General features: G+C 38.7%; 1 protein-coding gene across 27 annotated transcripts in view; it reads right to left on the reverse strand.

The window, feature by feature from the left end:
* Sytl5 (synaptotagmin-like 5) overlaps positions 1-27,602 on the reverse strand; it is a 243,631-nt gene that overhangs the window by 42,157 nt on the left and 173,872 nt on the right. For all 27 annotated transcript variants that reach the window (XM_087599515.1, XM_087599511.1, XM_087599501.1 and 24 more), the window contains 4 exon segments: positions 21,141-21,275; positions 11,990-12,131; positions 6,654-6,783; positions 4,151-4,257 (listed from right to left, as the gene is read on the reverse strand). In XM_087599515.1, the coding sequence (XP_087455641.1) occupies positions 4,151-4,257; positions 6,654-6,783; positions 11,990-12,131; positions 21,141-21,275 (514 nt within the window).

Below are 27,602 nucleotides of genomic sequence, written 5' to 3' on the forward strand. Positions count from 1 at the left end.
CTCCCCATCTCTCCAGTCTCTCTATCACCACCTCTTTGTTATCCTTTCTTCCTTAGCTGGAGAACTTTTTAGCAGTATGTTTTTACCATGAAAATTCATAAATTATTTTTAACATTTTTGATGCTTAACATAACTTCTACAAGATCGGTGATCTTCACTGATATGCTTTTTAAAAAAAAAACAGAATTTAAAGACTTGTTTAATGCGTCTTAAGTTTCATTAGTACACATTTGCATTTGCTTTTAAAATGCTTTGCAACCATTCCAATTTCTTTCTTTTTATAACTATATTTGACCTTAAACTGTCAATGTGGGCTTTTGTTTGGTAAATCTTAGAGGCCATGTTATCTTTAAATAGGATCATTTTTAAGTTCTAGGTTTAAAATAGTTTTCTTTCAATACTTTCAAAATATTACTGTTTTCATCTTGAACTCAGTATTATCATAGAAAACTGCTATTAATTTTATTCTTGTTTATTTGTATAAAACACAATTTATTTCTGTACATTTAAAGACATTTCTCTTATATTTGATATTCTTTGATTTTAATGTTTTTAGGTGTGAATTATTATTTATCATCTTGGATACTTTCAAACTAGATATTTCTTTAAAGTATGGCAAATATATCCTAATTGTTATAGCCACTGTATTTTCTTATATGTCCTATTTTGACCATGCGATTGAGCAGCAGTTACAACACAAACTTCTAGTGTTCATGATTTTTTTTACTTTCTTGTGAAAATAGATTATGAAAAATGTCAAGGATCCATATGACATAGGACTAATCCTTCAGCCTTACAGCCTTTTACACAAAATAGTATTTTTTTTCTGGGATCATTGCACGTTAATACAAATTTCAGAATTCTCATGTCCATTTTTACAAAATATCCTAGTTGAGTTTTGATTGGGATTGAATCCATAGATTAACCTGGAAGGAGTTTTTACCTTAAAAACATAAAATTTTCTAAACTATAAACAGAGTATCTCTCCATTTAGTCAGGCCTCTAATTTAGTTCAATATTTTTTAAGCCACAAAGGACACCTTATGCATTCAAAAACACACTTCATTTTCTACCTTTTTTCAAGTATTTTTCATATTATTATTGGGATTACATTTGCAACTTGATTTTCCAGCTGTTTACTGATAAGTATATAGCATATAATTGGATTTTTATAAATAATCCTATATCTTAAGACCTTGATGAATTGACTATAGTCATATCATATTTTTACATCATTTAGGATTTTCTACATATTTATCTAAAAATAAATGAAATGAAGATTCTACCTTAAACCCATCAGAATGGCTAAGATCAAAAGCTCAAGTGACAGTACATGCTGGCAAGAATGTGGAACGAGAGCAACATTCTTCCTTTGCTGGTGGGATTGCAAACTTGAACAACCACTCTGGAAATCAGTCTGGAGATTCCTCAGAAAAGTTCTACCTGAAGATCCAGCTATATTGCCCCTGGACATATACCAAAAAAATACCACACCATACCACAAGGACATATGCTCCACTATGTTCACAAAAGCTTTATTTGCAAAAGTCAGAAACTGGAAACAACCTAGATGTCCCTCAACCAAAGAATAGATATTGAAAATGTGGTACATCTACATAATAGAATTCTATTCCCCTATTAAAATAAGGATATCATGAATTTTGCAGGTAAATGGATGGAACTAGAAAATATCATCCTGGCTGTGGTAACCCAGACCCCAAAGGACATGCATGGCATGTACTTACTGATAAGTTGATATTAGCAATTTAGGATACCCATGATATCCCACAGACCCAAAGAAGCTAAACAAGAAAGGGGAATAAAACAGTCATAGGAAGCAGAGGGGGGAAGGAACTGGATAAGAGAGTGGAGAGGGAGAAGAACGGGAGTTCGGTATCAGGTGTGGGTGGGGAGAAACAGAAGAGAGGGCCAGTGGGCCAGGAGAATGAATGGAAATCTGCAGCGTCCAGGGATGAGGGTGGTGGGGGTGGGGGAGAATCTAGTGCCAGAGACCTAGGATTCAGGAGGCTCCCAGCAGTCAATGCTGGTGACCTTAGCCAAGATGCATAACAGTGGGGTGGCCCTGAAGTGGCCACCTCCTGTAGCCAGGCGAGGCTCCCAGTGGAAAATAAAGACACCAACTCACCCACCAAACGTTTGTTCTAAAATCCGTCCCGTTTAAAGAAATGCAGAGACAAAAATGAAGCAGAGACGGAAGGAATGCAACCAATAACTGCTCCAACTTGAGGCCCATCCCATGGGCAAGCACCAGTCCTTGGCAACTATTATGCCTGCAGACAGGAGCTTAGCATAACTGTCGTCTGAGAGGCTCCACCTAGCAACTGACTGAAATAGATGCAGAGACCCACAAGCAAACAGTGGGAGGAGTTCAGGGCTCCCTATGGAAGAATAGGAGAGGATAGAATCTCCACAGGAAGAGCAGCAGAGTCGACTAAACTGGACCCTAGAAGACTCTCAGAGACTGAACCACCAACCAAAGAGCATACACTAACTGGACTGAGGCCCCTGTCACACATATAGTAGACATAGAACTCAGTCTCCATGTGGGTCACCCAACAACTGGAACAAAAGCTATCCCTAAAGCTGTAGCCTGTCTCTGGAATGTTTCACAATCCGGCTGCTTTGTCTGACCTCAGTGGGAGACGATGTGCCTAACCAACCAGAGTTGATGTGTCAGGATGGGGGATAACCACGGGGGTTCTACCCTCTTAAATGAGGAGGGGGGCTGGGGAGAGGGACTCTGTGAAAGGGGTACTTTGGGGCAGGGCAGCATTTAGGATGTAAAAAAGTAATAATTTAGTTAATATATATTTTTAAAAATCGCAACCTAGAGAGACAATCTACAATTTCATTTTCAGTGTTATTTTCTTTGTAATGCCCATTTGTTCCGGTTATTTCTCTGGCAACTTGAGGCATGCTAGGATTGCCTAGGTAAAGAGAATCAGATGAGAGAATGTCCCTATCAGATTGGCCTGTGGGGCATTTCCTTGATTAATATTAATGTGGAAGGGCCCAATTCACTGTGGGTCTGATGTGTATAAGAGAGCAGGCTGAGAAAGCCATTGGGTAACAATGCAGTAAGTAGACCCTATTGTCAATTCTAGTAGATTTCATTACTAAATTATCCAGGGCTTTCTGAGTACCAAGTTATATTTAATATTTTATACAAAACTTAATACTTATAAAAACATTTCTATTTTATCTTACACACTTTCCAAACCTCAAGAATATTATTAGTTAATAATGGCAGTGAAAATCCATATTGTCTACTATGTTGGAATGGAAATGGATTAATAATATTAACATTTAAAATAACATATACTGAGATTTTTAATATTTAATACTTGAAATCATATTTAAATGGCTCTTATCAGTTTTAAAGTAGAATTTTATAGGCATGACTAAATTTTATCAAAAGTTTTTGGCTTCTTTAAAACACGTTTTAAAAAATTAAAAAATATTTTTATAATGTTATTTCATTTTATATATTTTTTATTTATTTTTTGGGGGCAGAACTTTTCTGTGTGACAGCTATAGAACTCATTCAGTAGACCAGACTGGCCTCAAACTCACAGAGATTTGCCTGCCTTATCACCCTCCCAAGTGCTAAGATTAAAGGCATAGGCTACCACCATCATCCAGATGGAGATGTATATATATATATACATATATATATATATGTATATGTATATGTATATGTATATATATACTTTTTAGATTATGGCTTATGGATAATAGATAGATTATAAATCATGAGTTATGGATAATAGTTTATATAGCATATAGCAAATACCACACACCACATATCATATTATATTATACATATTATATATTATTACTTTTATTTTTATCTATTTTATTTAATTCATTCATTTAATGCATTTTAACACACTGCCAAGTAACTTTATATTAAGTTACATGTATATATTCATGAAGTACTTTTACTTGCAGTATAGTTTTTATTTTTTTAGGTATACTGTTTTAGTTTCTCTCATAGTTGACAGTGAAAACTACCAGAATGACACACTGTATATCTTCATTTTATTCTCACCTAAAAGTGCAAGTGCTTGAAGCAAGATCATGCTCTCCTTTCCATGTGTTATTAAACTTTCTTCTACATCCAACTTACCAAGTCTTTGTCTAAAGCCCCAGGAACAGATCTGCTTCTTATGCTTGAAGTGTCCTCTAAGTCTTCTGCAAATGACTCACTCAAATCTAACTCAGATCGACTCCGCTCTAGAGGGAGAAAAATGAAATGTAGATATGAATCATCTTATCAGTTTATTTCATCATCCTTCTGCATTTCCATTGCATTAAAAAAGCAAATATTTCAGTTTTACATGCAGACAGACAGACACCCACACCCACAAACGGGGGGGGGGGGAGAGAGAGAGAGAGAGAGAGAGAGAGAGAGAGAGAGAGAGAGAATATGAATATAGTGTCATGGAAACCAAATATCCAAGCTCATAAACTTCATGCTGTTTTTCATTTGGCCTTTGATCGCAGGGGTTTAAGTGCTCTGTTATAAAATCCAAGGGTAGCTTTAAGCTGTTTAAAAATTCTGATTTATTCCTTCCTAAATAATAAAACCTTTCATAGATTGGGTCTTTAAGCTACATGAGAAAAATAATCACTTTTGAAGAGAATTCACTGTTTTCACATTTGACATAAAATGAAGCCAACCAATCAGAAATTTCCATTTTTAAATGATATGACTTCTTTTCATGCAAAAGGGAATGACTATAGAAAGACTGAGAGGTTCTGTTCCTTCATCAATAGAACATCTTTATTTCAGTTTTTAAAGTCTCAGTAAACAAATGATGTGCTTCTCAACAATGCTGTAGACAGCTACCAAGTCAGGGCAGTTTCCTTGCACAGAATATGTCTGTTCTAAAGCCCTGCTGAGACAAATAATGTTGCTCATAGAGGAGAGAGATGGGAAATAACAATCAAATACTTGAGCTGGAAATAGCAAATGAAGTGATGTAGTGCTTAGTTTGGTGCCTAACAGAGTACACAATCAGGAGTCCTGGAAGATATGGCATAGAAGCTAAACTTATGATGTTAAGTTCCTAAGCTACACTAATATCTTTTCATTGAATGGGTGAATTTCTTTGCATTCTTTTTCTTTTAAAAGTATATTTATTTAGCATGTGTTCCAATCATGTGTGTCATAACACAAGAGTGGAAATCACAGGACAGCTTTTGGGAGTTGGTTCTTTCCTTTTGTCATGTGAGCCCCAGAGAACTGAACACACACAGGTGGTCAGGTTTGGCAGCGAGTGCCTTTACTCACTATATCATCTTGCTGGGCTACTTTCCTAATTGTTGAGAACAAGTATCTTAGAGGGCAGGGTACAAAGTGCCACACAAGTACATAGGTACCCCCACAAACGTGCAAAAACATGCACACACAAACCATTTGAGAGCCTGCTACCTAGAAGTGGCTTCCTTGAAATTCAAGTTATAAGCTAGAAAGAACCTAGCCTTGGGCTACATGAAGACATTGTTGTTGAGCAACACATAATGATTTAATATTGAAGGTTTAAGTATGAATTTAGCTCAATATATGGCATATAAACTTACAATGGTGATATATTTCTCTGAAGAATTTTCTTATAGGTAATAAACTATAATATAAAATTCATATGAATAAAATTCTTCTCACTAATATCTTTCATATGTGTGCTGGCTAGATTTTTCTTTAAGTATCATAAACTTTCTTTTATTGAGATGATATTGTACTTAGTTATTTTTGTAATAATGTATTTAATAATACATACATACATTGAGATTATACTATAATTACATAATTTCCCCCTTCCCTCTCGTCCCTCCAAACCCTCCCATGTACACCCCACCCGTGTTCTGCTGTTACTGGGAAGAGGGAAGCTCAATTGAGAAAATGCTCCCATCAGATTGGCCTGTCAGGAAACCTGTGGGCCATTTAAATTCTTGATCAATATTAATGTGGAAGAATGGAGATCACTCTGGACAGTTCCACCCTTGAGCAAGCGATCCTGGGATACCTTAAAGCAAATTGAGCAAGCCATGAGGAGGGAGTCAGTGAACCACACTCCTCCATGTTCTCTGCTTTAGTTGTAGCTTTCCCTTCATGATTGACTATGAGCTATACAAAGAAATAAACCCTTTCTTCTCCAAACTGTTTTTGGTCATGGTGTTTATCCCAGTAATTAAAAGAGAACTAGGCCAAGCTATTTACAAGTAGTTCCAATTTAAAGGATGGAAAAATGTGTCTGGGTATATGGAATGCCCAACCATTTAATATATTGAAGCATCAGTCCCTTGATCTGTAGGTGAGGGTCATTACATGGCATATGAAATGTACATTAGAACTATTTGTATCTTCTATACTGACGATCTGGTGTAGCTCTGAACCTTAGCAACGACTTATGACAAAGCCATATACTCAATAAGTACATTTTTCATAAATGCAGTGGCTCAAGGCATTACTTGGGACCACCTTTAGAAAATGCTATTGCATTGGACGATTACTATAATGGATGACTGTTTTTGCAAGTCTAAAAAATCCACATAAAACAGGAAATTTAATCCGATTTAGTCTTTTATTACAGTACATTCAGTAGAGCACTTATATCATAACTACCCACCTGAGGACAGCGAGGTACCAGACACTGCTATGGAAGGTGTACCAGACGTGTTCCTGCGATGACTCTTTGTGAGTTCCTCAGAGATGCTTTCAATGGTAGCCAAAGCCATGGAATTTTCAAAACCATGTTCCTTCCCACAAAGAAAAAAAAAATAAAGGATCATTATACTGACTGATTTCTCTTAAAACATTTTCATATACGTATACTTTAGTATAAAGATATGTGTATTATTTGAAGAAGGAATGAAATAACATTCGAAGGACCTTTATCAGAAGCCTATATATCAAAAGTTACCATATAAAATTAAATCCAAGAAGGTTTCAATTTAACATGAAATATTTTTGATTTTTTTGATTCATAAAACTAGTGATATTTGATTAGCAAGAAAGATTGTATAGGAACTTCCAATCTTACATGGAGTAACAATGAGCCCTAGAATTGTTTGGTCTTGTGTTTGTCTTCTGTATAGCTCTTCTCCAAATAATACACATACTCAACTACCCTGCTGTGGTTTGTATAAAGACTATTTCCCCAAGGTCCAAACAAGGGGTTCTTTGATCTTTAGGTGAGTCATATTGGATGATGATAGAATCCTTTTAGGGGTGTGCCAAGTAGAAGGTTTTAGGTAATTGGCAACCATGAGGTGAGCAGCTTTCTCTATAATGCATTGCCTGCCATATTCAGTTTTAGTATTTGTCACAAAGAAGGGTATTTTTCTTTTCTTCTTAAACTTTTTCTTCTTTTTTTCTTCCTGTTTTTTTCTGACTCAAAACCTCAAGAACTGTAGGCTAAAGCAAAATTTTATTTTTAAATTGTTGCATCTCAGGCATTGTTGCAATAATGGAAAACCAAGCATTTAGAGTTTCATACACACACACACACACACACACACACACACACACACACACACACACACATATATATATATATATTAGTTTTGTGTCTAGCTAGAGCAGTGGTTCTCAGTCTTCCTAATGCTGTGACCCTTTAATAGAGTTCCTCCTGTTGTTTTGACCTCCAACCATAAAATTATTTTTGTTGCTACTTCATAACTGTAATTTTGCTATGGTTGTGAATTATAATGCAAATATGTATTTTCTGATGGTCTTAGGAGACCCCCATGAAAGGGTTGTTTGATCCTCCAAGGGGTCCGTGATCCACAGTTTGGGACCCTTTGAGCTAGAACCTAGAAAGCTGACTCACAGATAACTTACTTTTTCTGCCAAAATTTAAAATAAGACCTTGTCACCTTTTCCATCTACAAGGCTAAGTGATCAAAATATAGTCAGTTACAGGTATGTTGAAATAAAAATGCCATGCATAATATCTAGCAATGTTTATAAGAATGGAGACTAGTAAGGAGTAGGTGAAGTGCTGAGTGAATGCGTTGTTTGACATGAGAATGTCCACATCAAGTACATGCCTCATCTGTGTGTGTGTGTGTGTGTGTGTGTTTGTGTGTGTGTGTGTGTGTGTGTGTGTGTGTGTGTGTGTGTGTGTGTAACTTACTGAGTTCATTTAGCATTGTTTATGTATACATGTACCCAGTGCTGACCACTTGGGATTCAAAAAGCTACGCAGGAACACAGCTTTAGAGGAAACTGATTGTCCTCAGCAGCCATGATGTTGAAATCACATAGGTACATTTTGTCTGTCATGTCTAGTGCGGACTCTCTAGCTAAGCTTTATTTAACATTAAAAAAAAAAAGACTCGTGGGCTTCTAGGTTAAGGTTTTAAATGCCCATGAAAATGGCACCATGGTGTGATAACTGTTAAAAACCAAGGGAGATTTAACCATTTTTCCTGTATAAATAGCGCCTACAGGGTGAGTTCGCTCCTACTTGCCTGACATCTTAAGACATTCAGGAATACTTTAATAAAACCTCCACAGATAGGTTTGCCTCTTACTTCCTTAGCATGCTAATCAATTCAGCCCCGGTAGACTCTATTTATTATTTCATCATTTTCAACATCTAAGACCTATAGCAGAAAGTATATTTCTTCTAATTGCTGTAATTAGCATAGACTTGTAAAGTTTATCCAAAGTATGACAGAGGTCAAATAGATGAATTAGTTTAGGTCTGTTTTCAACAGCTCATTAGAGGACATGGAAGTTCTCTAATGAAGCAAGACTAAGCTCCTTAACTAGCAATTACGATGATGGAAAAATTTTCCACAGGTGATGTGGTGGTATCATTAATAGTGAACATTAATAGGTCACTTAACATTATATAGTCATTAGCATGTAACATGCTCTAGAGCAGTGGTTCTCAGCCTATAGGTTGCGATCCTTTGAGGTGCTAAACAACTCTTTCACAGGGGTTGTCTAAGACTACCAGAAAATACAGATACTTATGATTCATAGCAGTAGCAAGTTACAGTTATGAAGTGCAATGAAAATAATGTTATGGTTGGGGGTCACCACAACATGAGGAACTGTACTAAAGGGTTGCAGCATTAGGAAGGTTGAGAGCTGCTGTGCTAGAGGTTCAGGTGAAGCATAACATTAGTAGTTATTAATACAGCACAAAGATATTCATTTTCTAAAAGGTTTTTGTTTATAGAAGAAATTGTGACCTTTGCCTCTCTCTCTCTCTCTCTCTCTCTCTCTCTCTCTCTCTCTCTCTCACACACACACACACACACACACACACACACACTCGTACCCATGCATATATGTCTTTCGTCAGGAAAACAATGTGATTTATGAATTGCTTTTCTGTCTTAGTAACAAGAAAATATTTTCTCTTTTTTCCTCCTAGAAAGCACTTGCTTAGACCAGCTAGAATACAAGAGTAAGCTCTACACCATTACTGTCTGGTCAGAGCAAATATCCCAACTTCATTGTAGGAGTTTTATTTGGACAAAATTGTTCTTTCCCCTCAAATAATACCTGGGATGATGGGATGATAGACCATCCTTGCCTTGAGATGGATCAAACTAGATTAACTCATGCCAACTGGACTGGCAGTCAGCTGCTACTCACTGCACAGGTACAGCAGTTGACAACTTTTTTGAACATTTTAATATCATAATAGTTGGTAAATATTATCATTATTTCCAGCCCCCCCCCCCGACCTTCCTCATACTTTCTCCCAGTCACAGGTTTCTTTATAAGGAGTACAAGGTCCCCGAGCCTTGTAAAGTGTCTTCTCACTACCAGCGCATAAATACATTAAATATCATTCCTTGTTAGGTTACCAAAGAAGGAAATATAGCCATCAACAATCTATGTACTTTTCTGACTGCTGAACAGCATCAACTTGCTGAGCTTGGTATAAATATGTATGAAATTCAAAATGTGCCTTTTATCTGAGGAAGTACAATGTAGGCTTTCTTGAAACAGATCAATCACTGTCCAAACGTCTTTTGATTCTTCCTCCAAAGTACTGAAACAGTCTGATTGCTCCCTACCCTCGCTGCTGCTGCCTCCCTGATCCCAAGCCTCTTCTAATGGCTGCAGTAGAACAAAGGCTTCCTAAATGGTCTCTCAGTGGTCTGTACTTCACTCAGCTGTTCCTCATCAGCCCCATCTCGAGATCTTGCCTAAACAGATGGTTAAATCATTTTGCTCTGTTACTTGAACCCAACAGTCTCACCTATCTCACCAGACTGTGAAGCAGTTTTCAAGGACCTTGTGACTCATGAGTTCTCTGAATTCACATGTGAGCACTCTTTCCTCCATTCAGTAACAGAACTACACTGGCTTTCAGTTTTCCTTCAGCAAATTGGGCATGTTTTCACCTCAGGTTCTTTTTGCTGGTAGGAGCAGCTGACTGCCAGTCCAGTTGCCATGAGTTAATCTGGTTTGCTCTCGAAGCAAGGACGGTCTATCTTCCCAGGTATTATTTGAGAGGAAAGAACAATTTTGTCCAAAGGAATCCCGTACAATGAAATCGGGGATATTCACTCTGACCAGACAGTCATGGTGTGAGGCTTTGCTCCTCTATTCTAGCTGGTCTAAGCAGGTGCTCTCAAAGAGGAAAAATAAAAGAAAATAGCTTCTTGTTAATAAGACAGAAAAGTAATTCAGAAATCATGTTATTTTTCTTATGAAGGGCATATCTGTGTTCAGATAGTTTACAAACTATTTAAGCTAGGGCAGTGATGTTCATCTGCATCATTACCATTGTCTGTCTGGAGGACGCTTTGCCCAAGCATTTGTATGGCTAATTCTTTTCACTTATTTTCAATCTTTCCTCGTCCAGGGTCTTTCAGGAGGTTTCACTTCACTAAATTATGGTTAAATCAAAGTTCATTATATGAATCACTAATCATTGAAGTTCATATATTAAGATTTCTTAATTCCTTAAACCCTCAAACATGTCTTCTCATCCTTAAAGTTCCTTTGTCTTTTTTTACAGGACACTGCTGAGTGTCATAGTTTACCATGTACCAGTTCTCAAAGTCATTCCCTGTTCATTTGAACTTCATATCCTTTAGCAACCTCCCCACTCCCTTCTTACATTTCCCCCAAGCCCTGAGATTTGGACTCTGCCCTGTCCCCCACCCCCTGCTAAAGCACAATAGGCATGAGCGTGAGGGGACACACCATCCCACTAGCCCTTCCAGCCCTGCTGAAACTGATCAGTGTACCTTGTGCCACAATAATAAAACATACCGTCATTCCAAAAAAATTTCTTAAATATAGATGCCACCAATATTGAATTTCTTGCTTAATAAAAAAGTCTAATAGATGGTAACTTAATTCCAAGAAATTGATAAAAGAAAGTATTATTCGGAAATACTTGGTGATTTTTTTCCTTAAAAGAAAAAATGTAATACAAAAGATCATTTTTCATATATGTGCATATTGTATGTTTGTGTACATACATATATAATAATAATTAAGTCTTAATTATGTGTCTGACCTCTCATTTTGAAGAAAGAAAAACTATAAAATGATTTTAAGGTTCTACTTTTTCTGACTATCAATCAGCTTAGAAAAAGTTAGTACAGCTAATTTGCAAATATGTCCTCTGGGAAGTAACACAAAGGATGGAAGTCAGAGTGTCCATCCAACTCTTTTTTTTTTCAGAGCTGGGGACCAAACCCAGGGCCTTGCGCTTGCCACTGAGCTAAATTCCCAACCCCAACCAACTCTTGATATTTGTTTAAATCACACGGACATTTAAACAGCTGTCATATGACACCACCTTTAAAGCCTGGCTTCCCCTTTCTTTTTGATTTATGGTTTCTGGGTCAACGCTAAGGATATATTTCATTTAACAGCATAAGCAGCAGGCTCTGACATACAGGGAATTTAAACCCAGGCATGGGTGGTAGTATAGCCAAGTCCCAGAGACTGAGTGTCTCTTCACAGTTCTTTACTTACTCTGCTGCTGATGGAGGTCACACTACGAGCACTTGGGGCTGGTGACCTCTGAGTAACCGGGATTCCACCATTGCTGCAGCTGCCTTTTGGTGCTCCTCGTCCAGCCTCCTGGTCAGTGAGATCTGATGAAGTGGTACTTCCCCTAAAAGAGAGGACAAAGCACATTCTGACTTTGAAATCAGCCAAGGACACTGGCTAGGATGTGTTTAGGAGGAAAATGAAGAGGGACACAAACCACACCACTTCACTAGGACCACACTGGAGCTGCTCATCAGTTTTCAGGATACCTTCCTTAAAGACCTGCAGAACTTCACTAGGTCCCATGCCCCACATCCTGACTCGTCTAACTCCATTATCTTTTATTAGCTTCACCTTACCTTTCAGACTTTATTTCCCAGTTTTCATGAGCACTCTGACCAAAAAACTGACCAAATTGACATGCACATTTGCTTCCTTTGTTCCCACCTCTTTTTCATTCTTTATCTATATATCTGTGTGTATTGTCTGGCACCCTAATTCCTGTGCATTTGTCAGTCTTGAAGTTATTCTTATAATTGTAGGCTGTTATCTCCAGCATCCTCCTTGGTATGGAGTCACTCAGTTACACTTAATCAATGGTTAGAAATTAGAGTTTCGTTCTTAGTCTGACTTAAGCTATAAAATAGTGACATGGAGAGTATATTGATAGAAATTCTGTGTCACATCTTTTTGTTAGCACGCAGCATCTCTGGCCTCCTCTTTCTAGAGATAACTCCAAATTTCAGCGCTATGGACATATCTCAGAACAGTTTATGGCCATGTTTGTTGGGTTTGACAAAAACCATATTGTCTGATTTAATCACTTGATGTAATTTACAAGTTTAAGTTTTAGGAACAATTTTCCTAAACCCTCCTCTATTGGGCACTGCATTTTGACAACAGTTTAGCCACATGCATACGTTTCCACATGCTTCTGCTCATCTCTAAGAGATCCTACTTAGTTTAGTAGACCAGCCACCCACTCAATAAAGTGTCTGAACCACAGGTTGTTGATCCTCACAACACTCTAGAAACACCTCTCCCTACTGCTTTTGGAAGAAAAACCCACCTCCTTTAAAATATGTCTAATGATGATGAATCTCGTAAAAAAGAGGTTAAGAAATTACAACCAAAAGGATTCCTGTGAATAATTCTGCTTCTATCTGTGTTGAAGGTCTTCCCAGATATAAGCATTTTTGACAAAATTTCCATCATGGTTTCAGTAAGTCTGAAAGCGAAAGCCCTAGCACTGCAGAAGCTCAGATAGCAGTTGGTTAATCAGAGCGATGACATTTAACAGGCTACCCTGTAATAAGGAGACGATTCTTGAGATCCTAAGTCAGCTACTAGAAATTATTGTTGGCAACAGCATGGGCTCAGAAATGACATACACTTTCACATTTGTCCTTGACATTTACTGTAAATGTCTCAACACATTTCCTTTTTGCTTGATTAGACTAAGGAAAGGTTCAGTCTAAAGAGGCACAGAATTTTAAATACTTAGGTGTCAAGTGTTTTCGATGTTATTTAAATATGACACAAATACAGGAACCTTTGCCACTTAAATAGGAAGAGGATGATAGCATCTGTGTCAAATTTGGAAAAGTTTGAAAGCCAACTATGAAAGCTCCATTTTTTTATTCTGATATCATGTTACCATGATTTAAATACATTTTAGAAATTAGTGGCAACAAATGTTCAGGCTAACAGAGTTAAGGGGAAAATGGCAAGAAAGAGATACATTTGACAGGGTCTGTGGGCTTAGTTATACCAGCTTACTGAGAAACACATTTTTTTCTAGATTAGACCAGTCTTGTCTATTTTAGTTCATGAAATATACTTTTTTTTCCTTTTTTTCGGAGCTGGGGACCGAACCCAGGGCCTTGCACTTGCTAGACAAGCGCTCTACCACTGAGCTAAATCCCCAACTGAAATATACTTTAAAAAGCCTACACATTTGTTATCTCTAAATCCATGATGTTCCCAAATATTGATGATGCTCCTGAGATGTCTACATTTCTGTTTAGAGAATCCAATGATAAGAAGGAGAGATATTACAATTTAGTACATTGTCTTTCTGGTTTATATAATACTCTCATGGGAGTGGTATCTGGGAAATCACTTTCTGGTACTCTCCCCCTTTCTAGAATGGCAGACAATATTGAGTCTGAAGTACCTGGTTAAATGAATGTGTCCAGAGGACACAATTAATGTGAGAGCTTCTAATATTGAGACCAAGGCATAATATATGGTACTATCCAGAGAGTGCAGGGTATTCCTTCCAAGTTTTATACGCTTTCCTAACTTCTTTTAGTTATTTCAAATACAAAATGAATGTATAGGAAAGATGCAGGAAGAAATTATAGCTGTAGAATTAAATAAGTCTGATAAATGAGACAGAATATCAAAAGATAAAAGAGGAAAAAGTTAAGTACAGTTTTTTCCCCTAGTCTTTGGTGACCCAAAATGCTACATCTTTAATTTTTCTCATGTGAGATAAGCCTTGACCTCTTGTGGCACATCTGAAACCTCACAGCAGACACTTTAAACATGTGATCTAGAAATTGGCATAATTTAAAACTGCCTAGGAGGTTCCAATGCACAGAAAGAGCTGGAAAACATTGTGGTAAACTGCTCAGTGAGTCCATTTATCTGAGACATGTGTCCACTTGCATTCATCCCTTTCCATGGAGCAGCAAGCTTCCTATTTATCATAGTGCTCACAGGAAAAGCGCTGAGCAGTCCTCATGGCAGCTGTGATAAATGAAGATAGATTTTCTGGTTTAGTAAGTGACTAGGAGATACTAAGATTCAGCAAAATGGTCTGCGGATTGAAATTTGCCCATATACTACTTTTGTGGTTAGCAAGCTAAAAATAATTTCTCATTTTAGATTGGTGATAAAAAACAAAAGTATCTTATGATACATAAATATATGAACTTACATTTCAATATCAATAAATTAAATGGTGTTAGAAAGATCATGCATACCCTTTTGTTTATGAATTGTCTGGGCTGCTTTCTTTCTCCAACCAGAGAATTGAGAAGTTGAGATGGAGAATTTATGGGTCACAAAGCCAAACATATTAGTTTGAATATATGACACCATTCATAGAGATATATAAACATACAGATATGTATGTCTGCACTTTAAAAAAACTCAAACTATTTTAAGATGCCAACACATTCTGGAAGAATTTGTTATAAATGGGTTAGAAACACAAGTGTCTGGTACAGAGCATTTGTAGAATTTTAGACCTCATTTGTCTCCTGCTGGTAAGTATATAGATAAATCCATATTTCTCTCTGTGCTCTATCATTATCCTCGTTTTGGTACACCAGAATTCTGTCTTCCTAAGCCCTCAAATGTGTGATAATGTGCTTTAGGCTGTTCATGACACTTTGTGGCTTTGATTGCCTATCCCTTGTTTCCATTAAAGGAGGATGTACTTATTCAAAAGGAGTTAAAAATAGAAAAATAAGAATTAGTAGATCTGAATGCTAGAGTAATGGTAGTAGAAAGCTTATGGTAATATTGAAATAATAACTGATTTGACATAAGGTCCACTCCATAAGATAGAAATAATCCCTGGCATGGCTTGAGTGACCAAGGACCAGAGAGTAGACAACCCAGGAACCTGGGGTAAACCAAATACTGCCTGTCTTTAAAAAACTAAAAACAGAGTGATCAAATAACTCCTAATAATATTCTGGTATGCCCATTGGTCAGTGTCTTATTCATTCATCATCAGAGAAGCTTCCTCCTGCAGTAGATGGGAAGAAATACAGAGACCACAGGCAGAGTATGGCTGGGTGGGGGTTGGATGTGCATTGTGAGTGGAGTCTGGAGGTCCGTAGGGAATCTTGAGTATCAGTTTTCAGGTGTCATTTACCTGTCTTTGACACACAGTCTCTAGGTGGCACTGAACTCACCGGGCAGGCTAGTCTGGCTGGATATGAGGTCCCAGGCATAAACCTAGCTCCTTCCCGTGTGCTGGTATATTACAAGCATTTAGCACAGTTGCTTGATATATTAAAAGTAGAATACCAATATGGAACTCAGTGGCTTTATCCCCAATGCTCACAGGTCAATTTATAGAATAAATTTCACATGATTTTAGAGATACAATATATGTGAACACAATTTTTAAACCCTGTGTTTTTAAGGAGTTTGCTGAGCAAATTATAGTGTGTTGTGTAAAGAAAAGATGGGGAAGGCTAAGAAACCAGTATTGACTCTGTATGTGATCCTGACTCCAACTAAAAAATATTATCATGGAGGGGATGCTGCCTACCAGAAATCTCAGTTCCAAAGACGATAATAAAAATCCTACTTAGGACAGGAAAGTATTACTTATAAAGAAAGTACAGCTAGTATTGTATTACATCATATGATGGATTTAAGAAACTTACTTTCCCCAAATAATATACATATGGAAATAGAGATGTTTTTAAATAATGGAGATAAAACCACACCCTATTTCTAGGAGACCACGAAACACAGAAAAGTGGGCCTTGGAATAAGGATGTGGTTAGCAAAGGGCTGGATTTAATGGTGTCCTCTGTTTTTGGTTTGGAGCCAGGGAAAACAGCTTGTAAAACTTCACAGACAGTGTGACCATTAATAAAATTAAAAGAATAATTTTAGTGTGTGTGTGGGGGGGGTCAAAGAGGAAGGAAGAACAACTAAATGGATGGGTATGATGGGATGCAAGGGTTCATGGTAACCACATCCTCCAGTAACATGAACAAAAAGCTGCCTAGAAATATAGCTTCCCCCCTTCACCCACTTCTACTACACAACAGATTTCAAGTGTTCTGTGTTTTTCATATGATAAGGAGATACTGCTGGCGTCCCACCTCGGCCTACTACTAGTTCTACATACTTCTCCTTAGTTTCTAAGAGCCTTTCTGATGATGCTTTGTACTTCATGCCTTTAAGAATTGTCTATTGTGACTACAACTACAGATCCAGAAATGCCTCGGAATTTTTTTTCCCTTCTCACCTACATGGTAGAAAACTTAGATAAAATACAGATAAAATTATTAGTTAAATCTGAATTTCATATAGAAAAACTTCATTAAGAATTAAGTCTTTTAATATTTCACTGTGCATGCTTATACTAAAAATATGATCTCAGATTCTTATTTATCTGAATACCCTTTATCTTTATTTGTTAAGCAAGGAAACCCTGCATAGAGGAATTCATAGTCAGTGACTGACTTAGGTTAGAGTTAAATGGCCTGACGCCTCCTAAAGCAAAGGGCCACAGTTTGTATTCCTAAGACCATGGCTGGGGTCTCAGACTCAGTCTAAACCTGACCTACATCATTACTTAGGCTTTCCATTCTCTCTTCTACCCCCTCTGTTTGTCTTGAAATCACTTGGGTTAGAGGCTGGGGGATGGTTTGAGGGTTGAGAGCACTTCTGGTTCTTTCAGACAACCTATGTTCACTTCCCAGCATTCCCATGGCAGCAGCTTACAACACTTTGTAATTCCAGTTTCAGAGTATTTGATGCTCTCTTCTGGCCTCTGTGGGCACCAGACCTACTTGTGGTGCAGAGAAATACAAATCAGGCCAAACACCCATACACATAAAGTAAATTTTAAAAAGTCAAGTCCATTGGATGATAAATGACTTACATGAACCTTTGTCTGGAGGTCTGTTTCTGATAGAGCATAGCGACCACTCACTAGAACCTAGAAGGAATCTGGAATAGTTGCTGTGAGTAGTATCCCATTTATTACTGGCAGTGGACAACCTTTTAAAAACTACCCTTTGTTTCATATGTCCAGTTCCTAGCAACAAGTGAATAGCCATTTGCTATGCTCTCCTGAAAGGCTGCTAAGCCCTTCCTATCCGGTTTATACTTCTCTAGCTTTGAAACGACCTGAAAGAAACAAATCCATCAGGTACCTAATAAAACATCATTTCCACTCATACATGATGTAAGTTTTTAAAAGGAATGTCTTAGCTCAGCTGCTCCAGGAGAAGACCAATAAACAATGAAGAAATAATATGCTTTATCAAGAAAAAAGAATGATTGCTAAGCTGGGTCAGGTCATAAATGGAAGAGATGAGCACAATTCCTTTAGATGATAGTTAAAAAAAGGAGAGCTCTGCTACCTCAACATTTTAAGGAAGCACTTGGAGCAAGAGAGTAAAGCTCGTTATAGCAGTCCATTAGTGAGTCATTCCCAAGGTCAACACAAGAGGACAGTTTGCTCTATGGATCGTTTGAGCATCTTCATTTTTCTTAATAGGAAAGCATTACCCTTGACATGCAAGAGCCAAACAAGGCTGACGACAATATTGAAATTGCGTACAAACTATTCTAGCTATTCACAACTGGACAAACAACTGTGCTAGGAAGCTAGGATGTCACCTTCTATAATAGAGAGCTTCCAGCAATGACAGTCCCATTTAGGAGGCCGGCTACTGAGATTTTGACCATGCCCCAGTGCGATACACAAATGAGACATAGTGTTGCTAGAAGGGAGGTCACAAGAGTGGAGGTTAGACAGGGAAGGATTTGAAAGTAAATGTGATGGGGGCATATGAGTCAATTAAAAAATACATTGGAACAAAAAGGAGGACATAAAAGAGGTATCTTGGAGAGGTTGGAGGTAGAAGTGGGGATTGAGTATGATGCAAATAGATTGTATGCATGTATGAAACTTCCGAAGAATAAATACAAATAGTTTAAAAGTCTATTTACAGTCTGTCTTTCAGTTTATAATTACAGGAAAATCTTGTGTCAAAACATCAGTATTGGATAAAACATGCCCATATGGTATTACTGCTTTGTAATTACTCATGCTTAGCATGAGAAGACAAAAGACACAAACTCAGGGAAAATGATTTTGGAATAACAGCATAAACACCTTGATCATTTGGAGACAGCTGCTTGTCCTTGATGAGATAATATAAGTCAAATAATCCAGTTTCCAAATGCAGTTTTGCTTGACAGGCCTGGGATTCTCTGTTTTCTTTAAACAAGGAACTTATTTTTCTATACTGTCCCTCTTACAATGCTAGCCTGAAGAATAAAACAATATGATGGTGCTGGAGCGATGGTTCAGGGGTTATAAACTCTAGCTTCTCTTCTAGGGAACCCAAGTTGGATTTCCTGTGCCCACATGGCAGCTCTGAGCTGCCTGTGACACCAGTCCCAGGGAATCCAGTGCCTGTTCCAGACTCAACGGGTACTAGTCATGCATCCAGTGAACATTCATACGTGCACCACAACACCATGTACAGAATAATAAAAGTTAAATCTATTAATAAAAAAATAAAACAAAATGGCTCAACCGCAGGGTTCCAAAGAGGTTGAGAAAAAGAGACCACATAGCTTTGAACACCTTTCATCTCTGCTCAGAGCCAGGGAAGCAAAACAGAAAGATAAAACTGAGATTCTCTCTCTCTCTCTCTCTCTCTCTCTCTCTCTCTCTCTCTCTCTCTCCCTCCCTCCCTCTCTCTCTCTCTCCCTCCCTCTCCCTCTCTCTCTCCCTCCCTCTCTCTCTCCCTCCCTCTCTCTCTCCCTCCCTCTCTCTCTCTCTCCCTCTCTCTCTCCCTCTCTCTCTCTCCCTCCCTCTCTCTCTCTCTCCCTCTCCCTCTCTCCCTCTCTCTCTCTCCTTCTTTCTTCCTCTCCCTCTCTCTCTCCCTCTCCCTCTCTCTCTCTCCCTCTCTCTCTCCCTCTCTCTCTCCCTCTCTCTCTCCCTCTCCCTCTCTCTCTCTCTCTCCCTCTCTCCCTCCCCCCCCTCTCCCTCTCCCTCTCTCTCTCTCTCCTCTCGACATGTTACCATCATGTAGCCACTGATGGCCTTTCACTCATTATGTAGCCCAGGCTATTGTGAAACTCGCAGCCATTGTTCTGCTCTCTCAACCTGGAAGGTGATTTGACTGATATGCAGAAGCAAGCCTGAGTGAGGTTCTGAAGAAAGAAAGTTAATGACGGCAGCGTAGATGGGAAGCCAAGTGAAACTTTTTCAAGGACAAAGATGCGTTGGTTATGTTTTAATCACACAAGGATATCTGCGTTTTTGAATGTTTGGAAAATCCTGTACACAATACTGATCCTCTGATAGTGGATAATAAAATGGATAATAAATGACTTCTTTCTTACATATTTTTCTCTATAATATATATATACATATATATACATATATATACATATATATAGAGAGAGACATATAGAGGAATTCTGGAGAAGAAATAAAACTCATATAGTCAGTTACCATAACACTAATAAAAATATCAATAGTCAAAAGAATATCTCTTCTCCAGAAAACTTCTGGCCTATATAATAGATTACAACTTGTGAGGTGTTTGGCTTCATACTCAGCACCACAGTGAGGAAAATGGGGCAGTGCTATAAGAAAAATAAACTTCTCCTTGTAGAACCTAAGGAGAAGAGTGGAAAGACTAGCAAGGATTGCTATAGCCAGAGCACCCAAAACCAAAATGGAGTTAACATGTGCACAAACCAATGTATCATGAGAGCAGACAATTTTTTCTTACCTTTAGCTTTGATAGTAACAAAAATGAGGCCTGACTTATGCTAAAACAAGACAGTCAATCAAAAGTGATTGGAAGTGACTATGCTCTGGGCTATCCTCACTTTTTCTCTTTGCTTCTCCTGACAAGTGATGACATTATTCACAAGACAGTCTCACTTGACCCATCTGGAAATCAGAGGCAGTGGAACAAGAAAGAAATGGAATTACAAAAAAAATTCTCCGGGGCATCACAGATGATGACATTATTAATGTTTTTTGAAAGCTGCAAAGAGTGGATCTGACACTTAGAGGGTTTTGTTTTAGAAGTTGAAACAGAAAAAGATTAAGAAATGGATAAAAGAAATTACTGCCATGTACCTCTCTGTTCGAACTATAGCCCCAACTCCCCAAATATGAGGTTCTATTATTTCAGATGACATAAATCTTTCTCACAGCTGTAACTTGAGAAAGCAGGTTTCCTATAACTGAAAAATTTCTTCTTGCCTTTGTGTGGCATATGTTAGGCACTCTCTGTGTGCCAAGCCTTTGCAGAGACTTAGACTCCCTACATGGGTGGAAAATCGTCAACTTAATTCCCAGAGTGTGCCATTGCTCAATTTGCATGTTTCTTACCTGTCTGAGCCAGAGACCGACTTGAAACTCTGAAGATTTTGATTGTCTAGGTCCAAGCTATAGCTCCTTCCACTTTCAGCTTTTGGAGTTTTGATTTCTCCTCTGGTTGCTGATCTGAACTTGCTAAGAAGAAAACTGGAAATAAACATGAATTTGAGAACAAGATAAGAAAACTCTATCATTATACCTGTATGCTAATGCACCTGTAAATCCCCATTAGAGGAATTTCTGTTTGCAGTAGATAGTGATTAATATAGACACATAACTGGGAAAGGCACAGAAAATATTAGACTGTAGAATGCTTAGCCCTAAATGGGATATAAACACTGCACCACTCCTCCCTTGGGGTCATTGCAGAAGAGGAGACAGAAGACTATAAGGGACAGAAGTGGTGAACAACTGCAAGGAAACAATATCTTCTGGACACACATGAACACATAGTGGTTGTGACAGCATGTGGAAGCATCCAAACAAAGCAAAATAAAACATGTCCAGGGACTAAGCCACTACCTAAAGACTATACATGGACTGACCCTGGACTCTGACCTCATAGGTAGCAATGAATATCCTAGTAAGAGCACCAGTGGAAGGGGAAGCCCTGGGTCCTGCCAAGACTGAACCCCCAGTGAATGTGATTGTTGGGGGGAGGGCGGTAATGGGTGGAGGGTTGGGAGGGAAATTCCCCTAAGGAAGGGGAGGGGGGGAGGGGGATTTTTGCCCGGAAACCGGGAAAGGGAATAACACTCGAAATGTATATAAGAAATACTCAAGTTAAAAAAAACAAACAAACAAAAAAAAAAAAAAACATGTACAAGTCAAAGTCAGACGAATTCCCAGTGTGGAGATGGGAAATGGACACTAAATTCTACTACCTCTACTCCTACTAGTAGAACAATTGCCAATCTCGGGGGGGGGGCAGAGTCAGTTTTCTCTAAGGATGTAGCCGCTGGTAAGTCACCTGTATTAAAGTGGAAGTCCACATATCTAGGAATCTTTAGATGTCGCAAATATGTCTTGATGGATTAAAAAAAAATAAAGGAGGGTCTGGAGAGACAATGTAACCAGTACGATCACTGGTTGCTCTTCAGGAAGATCTAATCTCAACTCCTGAGGTGGCTTGCACAGTGTGTAAGTCAGTTCTGACACTCTCTTCTGGCAAACTCGGGTACTAGGCACACACAGAGCATGTTTAGCCAGAAAAAGAACAGAATTTGATTCCCCAGTACCAAAGTGAATAATAAAATAAGATTTATAGTTTTTGGATCAATAAATGATTGTTTAATAAAAGAGCAGGGCTGGGGGTTTCTTGGGAGTTGGGTGCGAGTCCCTCTAGTTCCCCATCAAACCTACTACTTGTTCATAAGCCAGGTTTCTGCCCCTGTTAAGGAAAAGACTCTCTAGTTTGGAAACTCATCAGTGCCAGACGAGAGAGGGAAGCATGTTCTGTGCTGGGACTCTGCAAGAATTCTGAATTAGGGGATTGCATATAACTTGCACAGAAAGGAAACCATTTTCTGGGATGAACAAAAGTGGCAAGTTAAAGCATAGCTGGTAGAGTGGTGACTACCTTTCTCATTGATGGAGCCCAAAACAACTCTGGAAAATGAAAGCATAGGCTATGTACGCTTTCTGTTCTTATTAAACATGCTTTGTATCACTGAGCTACACTGTAAATGGCATATCTTTTAAATCTATTAGTTCTTGAATAGGTTCATACAATGTATTTTGATTACATTTACTTGCCCAACTTGTCACCAATCCACCATCTTCCCTTCCCCTTTGACCCAAATTTGTGTTCTTTCTCTCTAGTTCCAGCTCTAGTGTGCTCTCTCTCTCTCTCTCTCTTTCTCTCTCTCTCTCTCTCTCTCTCTGTCTCTCTCTCTCTCTCTGTCTCTCTCTCTTCATATGTGTATATATGTGAGTGTGCACGCATGTATGTGTGTAAATTCTTTGTACATTCTTTGATGGAATCGCCTTTATATTTTTTGGCATATCTCCTGTGGTAATGAGGTTTATCCAATGAAAGCTCTTGTACTGAGTGAAATCTGATTGCACTACCACTTCACAAAGTTACTTGGAAATTAAACAAAAACAACTTTTGAGGAAATGGAGTTCAAATCCTCGTCCAGGATCTTAAGCACACTAAACATGGCTGTTTCTAAATACATTTAAATATGGTTGGCACTAAGTGGACTCCGATGTTTATTAATAATAGCAATAATTTTACAAAGAGCACATCAAGTATAGGAGGAGCTCTTGAGAGAGTTGGAGGGAGGTAGTATAGATAGATAAGATCCAAGTGTATTATATACAGATTTGAAATTTTCAAAGAATAAATAAAAATGTTAAAAATAACAACGTCCCAGCTGTATTCTTTAGCAAGACGATGCTGGGTGCAACTGTTTCATTTATTTTATATTCAACAGAGTTCTATATGAATAAATGGATTCCGAAGGTACTGACATAATCTTAATAGAATCTGCTAAGTTGTCTCTGCTTCAAAGGACCCTGACAAAATGTCACCGTTAAACGTCAGAACCTTCATTCTACTGGAAAATTATATTTGGGGTGAGGATGCTGCTTAATATAGTGTCAGTCTTTGCTGCTTGGAGAAGCACTTTGTACATGCTCTTGCCTCTCCACTTTTTAAAGTGTCTCCTCTGCTCAGAATCACCTCTTCTTCCTTTCCATAGCCTGAACCTGATTCATTCATCAAGGTGCTTGCTATCTGATGTGTGTGTGTGTGTGTGTGTGTGTGTGTGTGTGTGTGTGTGTGTGTCTTGATGTCTCTTATAGCACCCTCAAAGCAGCTATTCTCTAATATGTGACATGCATTGCAAATGACATCTCTGTGACTTATTAACACATCGTTGTTTTTAGAGAGAGCTCAATAGTAGAACTACAGCTGCCAGTTTTGAGTTCTAGCTGGGCTCAGCCCAGTGCTATGGTGGCTTGAATGATTCAGGATCGATGCAACTCATTATTTTTGTCAGTTCCTGTTTTCCAGCTCCAACATTCCTTATTTGTGTGACCTCATTCTGTGACACTTGAATCAAGTTCTGAAAACTATAGCTGTTAACAGAATCAGTAGGCTGTGAGATCCTCATTTAGTCAATCCATTGATTCTTTCTAATGAGTTAGGCACCATGTTAGATGTCTGAACACCAAGATAAGGAAGCCCCTGGGAAGCGCTGAAAGAACGTACTATTAAGTGAATGTATATTGGGGAAGCAGAGTGCAAGGTCACAACAGATGCTCATGCACAAGGCATTGTGGGAATCCCAAAAGTAAATGCATGAAATAGGATAGGAGGAGGGATTAATGTCTAGGATAGGAATTTGAGAAATTCTAGAATACTGTTTGCATTTATCTCTGCTAATTAGTAAACAGTGGTATTAGTTAGTTTGAGTTACTTTATGCTTTTACTTCATTCAGAACACAGGAAAAAAATCACTTTTACTAGAGCTAGCTATAAGCTCAGCCACTGTCAGCATTTCATGTTGGTTTCTGCTAAGAAGACAATGCAATGCTACCTAGAACAGAGTATCATGAGACTTGGCATATCTTTGAAGCCTAGCTATGCAATCTTAATTTGGGGGGGGCAGTTCTGAATTTTTGTGGCACTTTGCTGCTTTATCCCTGTGCCTTCTTGGGTCTTGTTCTCTAACAATATCCCATTGTTTGCTAGAGTGCTTACCCTTCCGGTATATTTGCCTTCTGAACTAAGTTGAAGTGCTCAACTGTGATCTTTTTTCACTTCAGGATACTTGTAGATTAAATAAGGAGTAGAATGTTTGAGGAACTACACTTTAATTGGGGTTGTTTAATATATCAGCATAGAGGTTAGAGGAGAGGGATGCTGGCATTTGAAAGCAAAGACTAAAGAGTCAGCTTATAACCATGGCTGGCTCTGGAAGTCCTGGGAATCACTTGGCAGATAAAGATAAGTCTAATAAAACAGCAACGCTTGCATGCTCAGGTCAGCCAGGGAATTTATACGAGGTTGCAAGTACTTAAGATTGCATTTCCCCACCCCACACCCAGAAACAGCTTGACTTCAAGGAGGTACCTCATAAACAGGCTTGAAGATGAAACACCCCCGCCCTAATACCTGGCCTTACTGGGACCCCCATGGGGCCTAGAGGATGCATGACCTATCTGCCCGGCTGGAGCTACTTCATCTTTCTGGTCCACAACCTCACCTGAGGGTAGATCAGGTGCTCCAGCTCACCCCACGCCCACATCCAGAGACAGCATGACTCTCAGGAAGTCTGTCATTACCAGGCTCACAGGTGAGACACCCCCAGGCCCAATACCAAGCCTAACTAGAACCGCCATGGGGCCCAGCAGAGACAGGACCTATCCTCCCTACTGGAGACACAGCTTCCTTCCAGCCTGCACCTCTGCCTGGGACAGAGCCAGTGCTCCAAATCTCCTCCTATACCTACACCAAGAGACAGCTTGACTCCAAGGAGGTCTATCATAACCAGGCTCACAAAAGGAAGAGGCTCCGGTCAGAGACAGCAAGACCACTTAACACCAGAGATAACCAGATGACAAGAGGCAAGCACAAGAACATAGCAACAGAATCCAGTGCTACTTGGCACCATCAGAACCCAGTTCTCCCACCATAGCAATCCCCAGATACCCTAACATACCAGAAAAGCCAGATTTTGACCTAAAATCCCATCTCATGAAGATGATAGAGGATCTTAAAGAGGACCTTAACTCTCTTAAAAAATACAGGAAAACACAATCAAACAGGTGAAGGAATTGAACAAAACCATTCAGGATCTAAAAATGGAAATAGAAACAATATTGAAATCACAAAGGGAGGCAACATTGGAGATGGAAAAACCTAGGAAAGAGATCAGGAGTTACAGATGCAAGCATGACCAACAGAATACAAGAGATAGAAGAGAGAATCTCAGGCACAGAAGATACCATAAAAGATACTGGTACAACAGTCAAAAGAAAATACAAAGTACAAAGCTCCTAACCCAAAACATTCAGGAAATTCAGGACACAGCAAAAACACCAAACCTAAGAATAATAGGAATAGAAGAGAGTGAAGATACCCAATACAAAGGGCCAGAAAACATCTTCAACAAAATCATAGAAGAAAACTTCCCTCACTTAAAGAAAGAAATAGCCATAAACATATGAGAGACCCACAAAATGCCAAATACATTGAAACAGAAAAGGAATTCTGCATGTCACATAATAATCAAAGCATTAAATGCACAGAACAAAGAGAGAATATTACAAACTATAAGGGGAAAAGGCCAAATAACATATAAAGGCAGGCCTATCAGAATTGCTCCAGACTTCTCAACAGAGGTTCTAAAAGCCAGAAGCTCTTGGACAGATGTCATGCAGACCCAAAGAGAACACAAATGACAGAAACTGGAGAGCTCCTACACTATCAACTTAACAGAACGTCTGAAAATTATAGAACAAAAAGAAGCAAAAACTATAAAAACCATATGACTCACATAAATGCAGATACATTGAATCTAATAAAAGAAAAAGTAGGAAAGAGCCTTGAACACATCAGCACAGGGGACATTTTCCTGAACAGAACACCAATGGCTCAGGCTCTAAGATCAACAATTGACAAATAGGAGTTCATGAAACTGAAAAGCTATGGTAATGCAAAAGACACTGTCATCAAGACAAAACGGCAACCCATAGATTGGGAAAAGATCCCAACCCTACATCTGATAGAGAAAACAACCCAGGTGTCCCTCAACAGAAGAATGAACACAGAAAATGTGGTATATTTACACAATAAAACACAATTCAGCTATTTAAAAACAACAACTTCGCGAATGTTGTAGGCAAATGGATAGAACTAGAAAATACCATTCTGAGTGAGGTAACCCAGACCCAAAAGGATACACATGGTATGCACTCATTGATAAGTGGATATTAATCCAAAAGCTCAGAATAGCCACGATATTCTGAATAGCCACAATATCCACCCACCACTCACAGACCATATGAAGCTCAACAAGAAGGAAGGTCAAAGCGTAGAAGCTTCAATCTCACTTAGATGGTGGAATAAAATAATCATGGGAGGCAGAGGGCAGGATAGACATGGGTGGAAAAGGGGATGGGAAGGGAAAAAGAGGACTTGGATTAGGTATGGGAAGAGATGGGAGAAAAGTCCAGAGTGCCAGGATATTGACTAGAAATAAATAGCAGTACAGGGTGGGGAACGAGCCAGGGGTGAGGGTGGGGCGGGGGGAAGAATTACTAGAAAGTCCTAGATGCCAGAGGTTCCCAGGAGACATTATACCCAACAGCAGGGAGCTAGAACCTGAAGAGACCACCTCCAGTAGATAAACATGGCCCCCAATAGAGGGACGGGGCCACCCATGTATCTCAAATTTTTAACCCAGAATTGTTCCTGTCTAAAGGAAATGTAGGAATAAAAATGGAGCAGAGACTGAAAGAAAG

This window comes from Rattus norvegicus, chromosome X (genome assembly GCF_021556685.1).
Source record: "Rattus norvegicus strain SHRSP/BbbUtx chromosome X, alternate assembly SHRSP_T2T, whole genome shotgun sequence".
Taxonomy (NCBI): domain Eukaryota; kingdom Metazoa; phylum Chordata; class Mammalia; order Rodentia; family Muridae; genus Rattus; species Rattus norvegicus.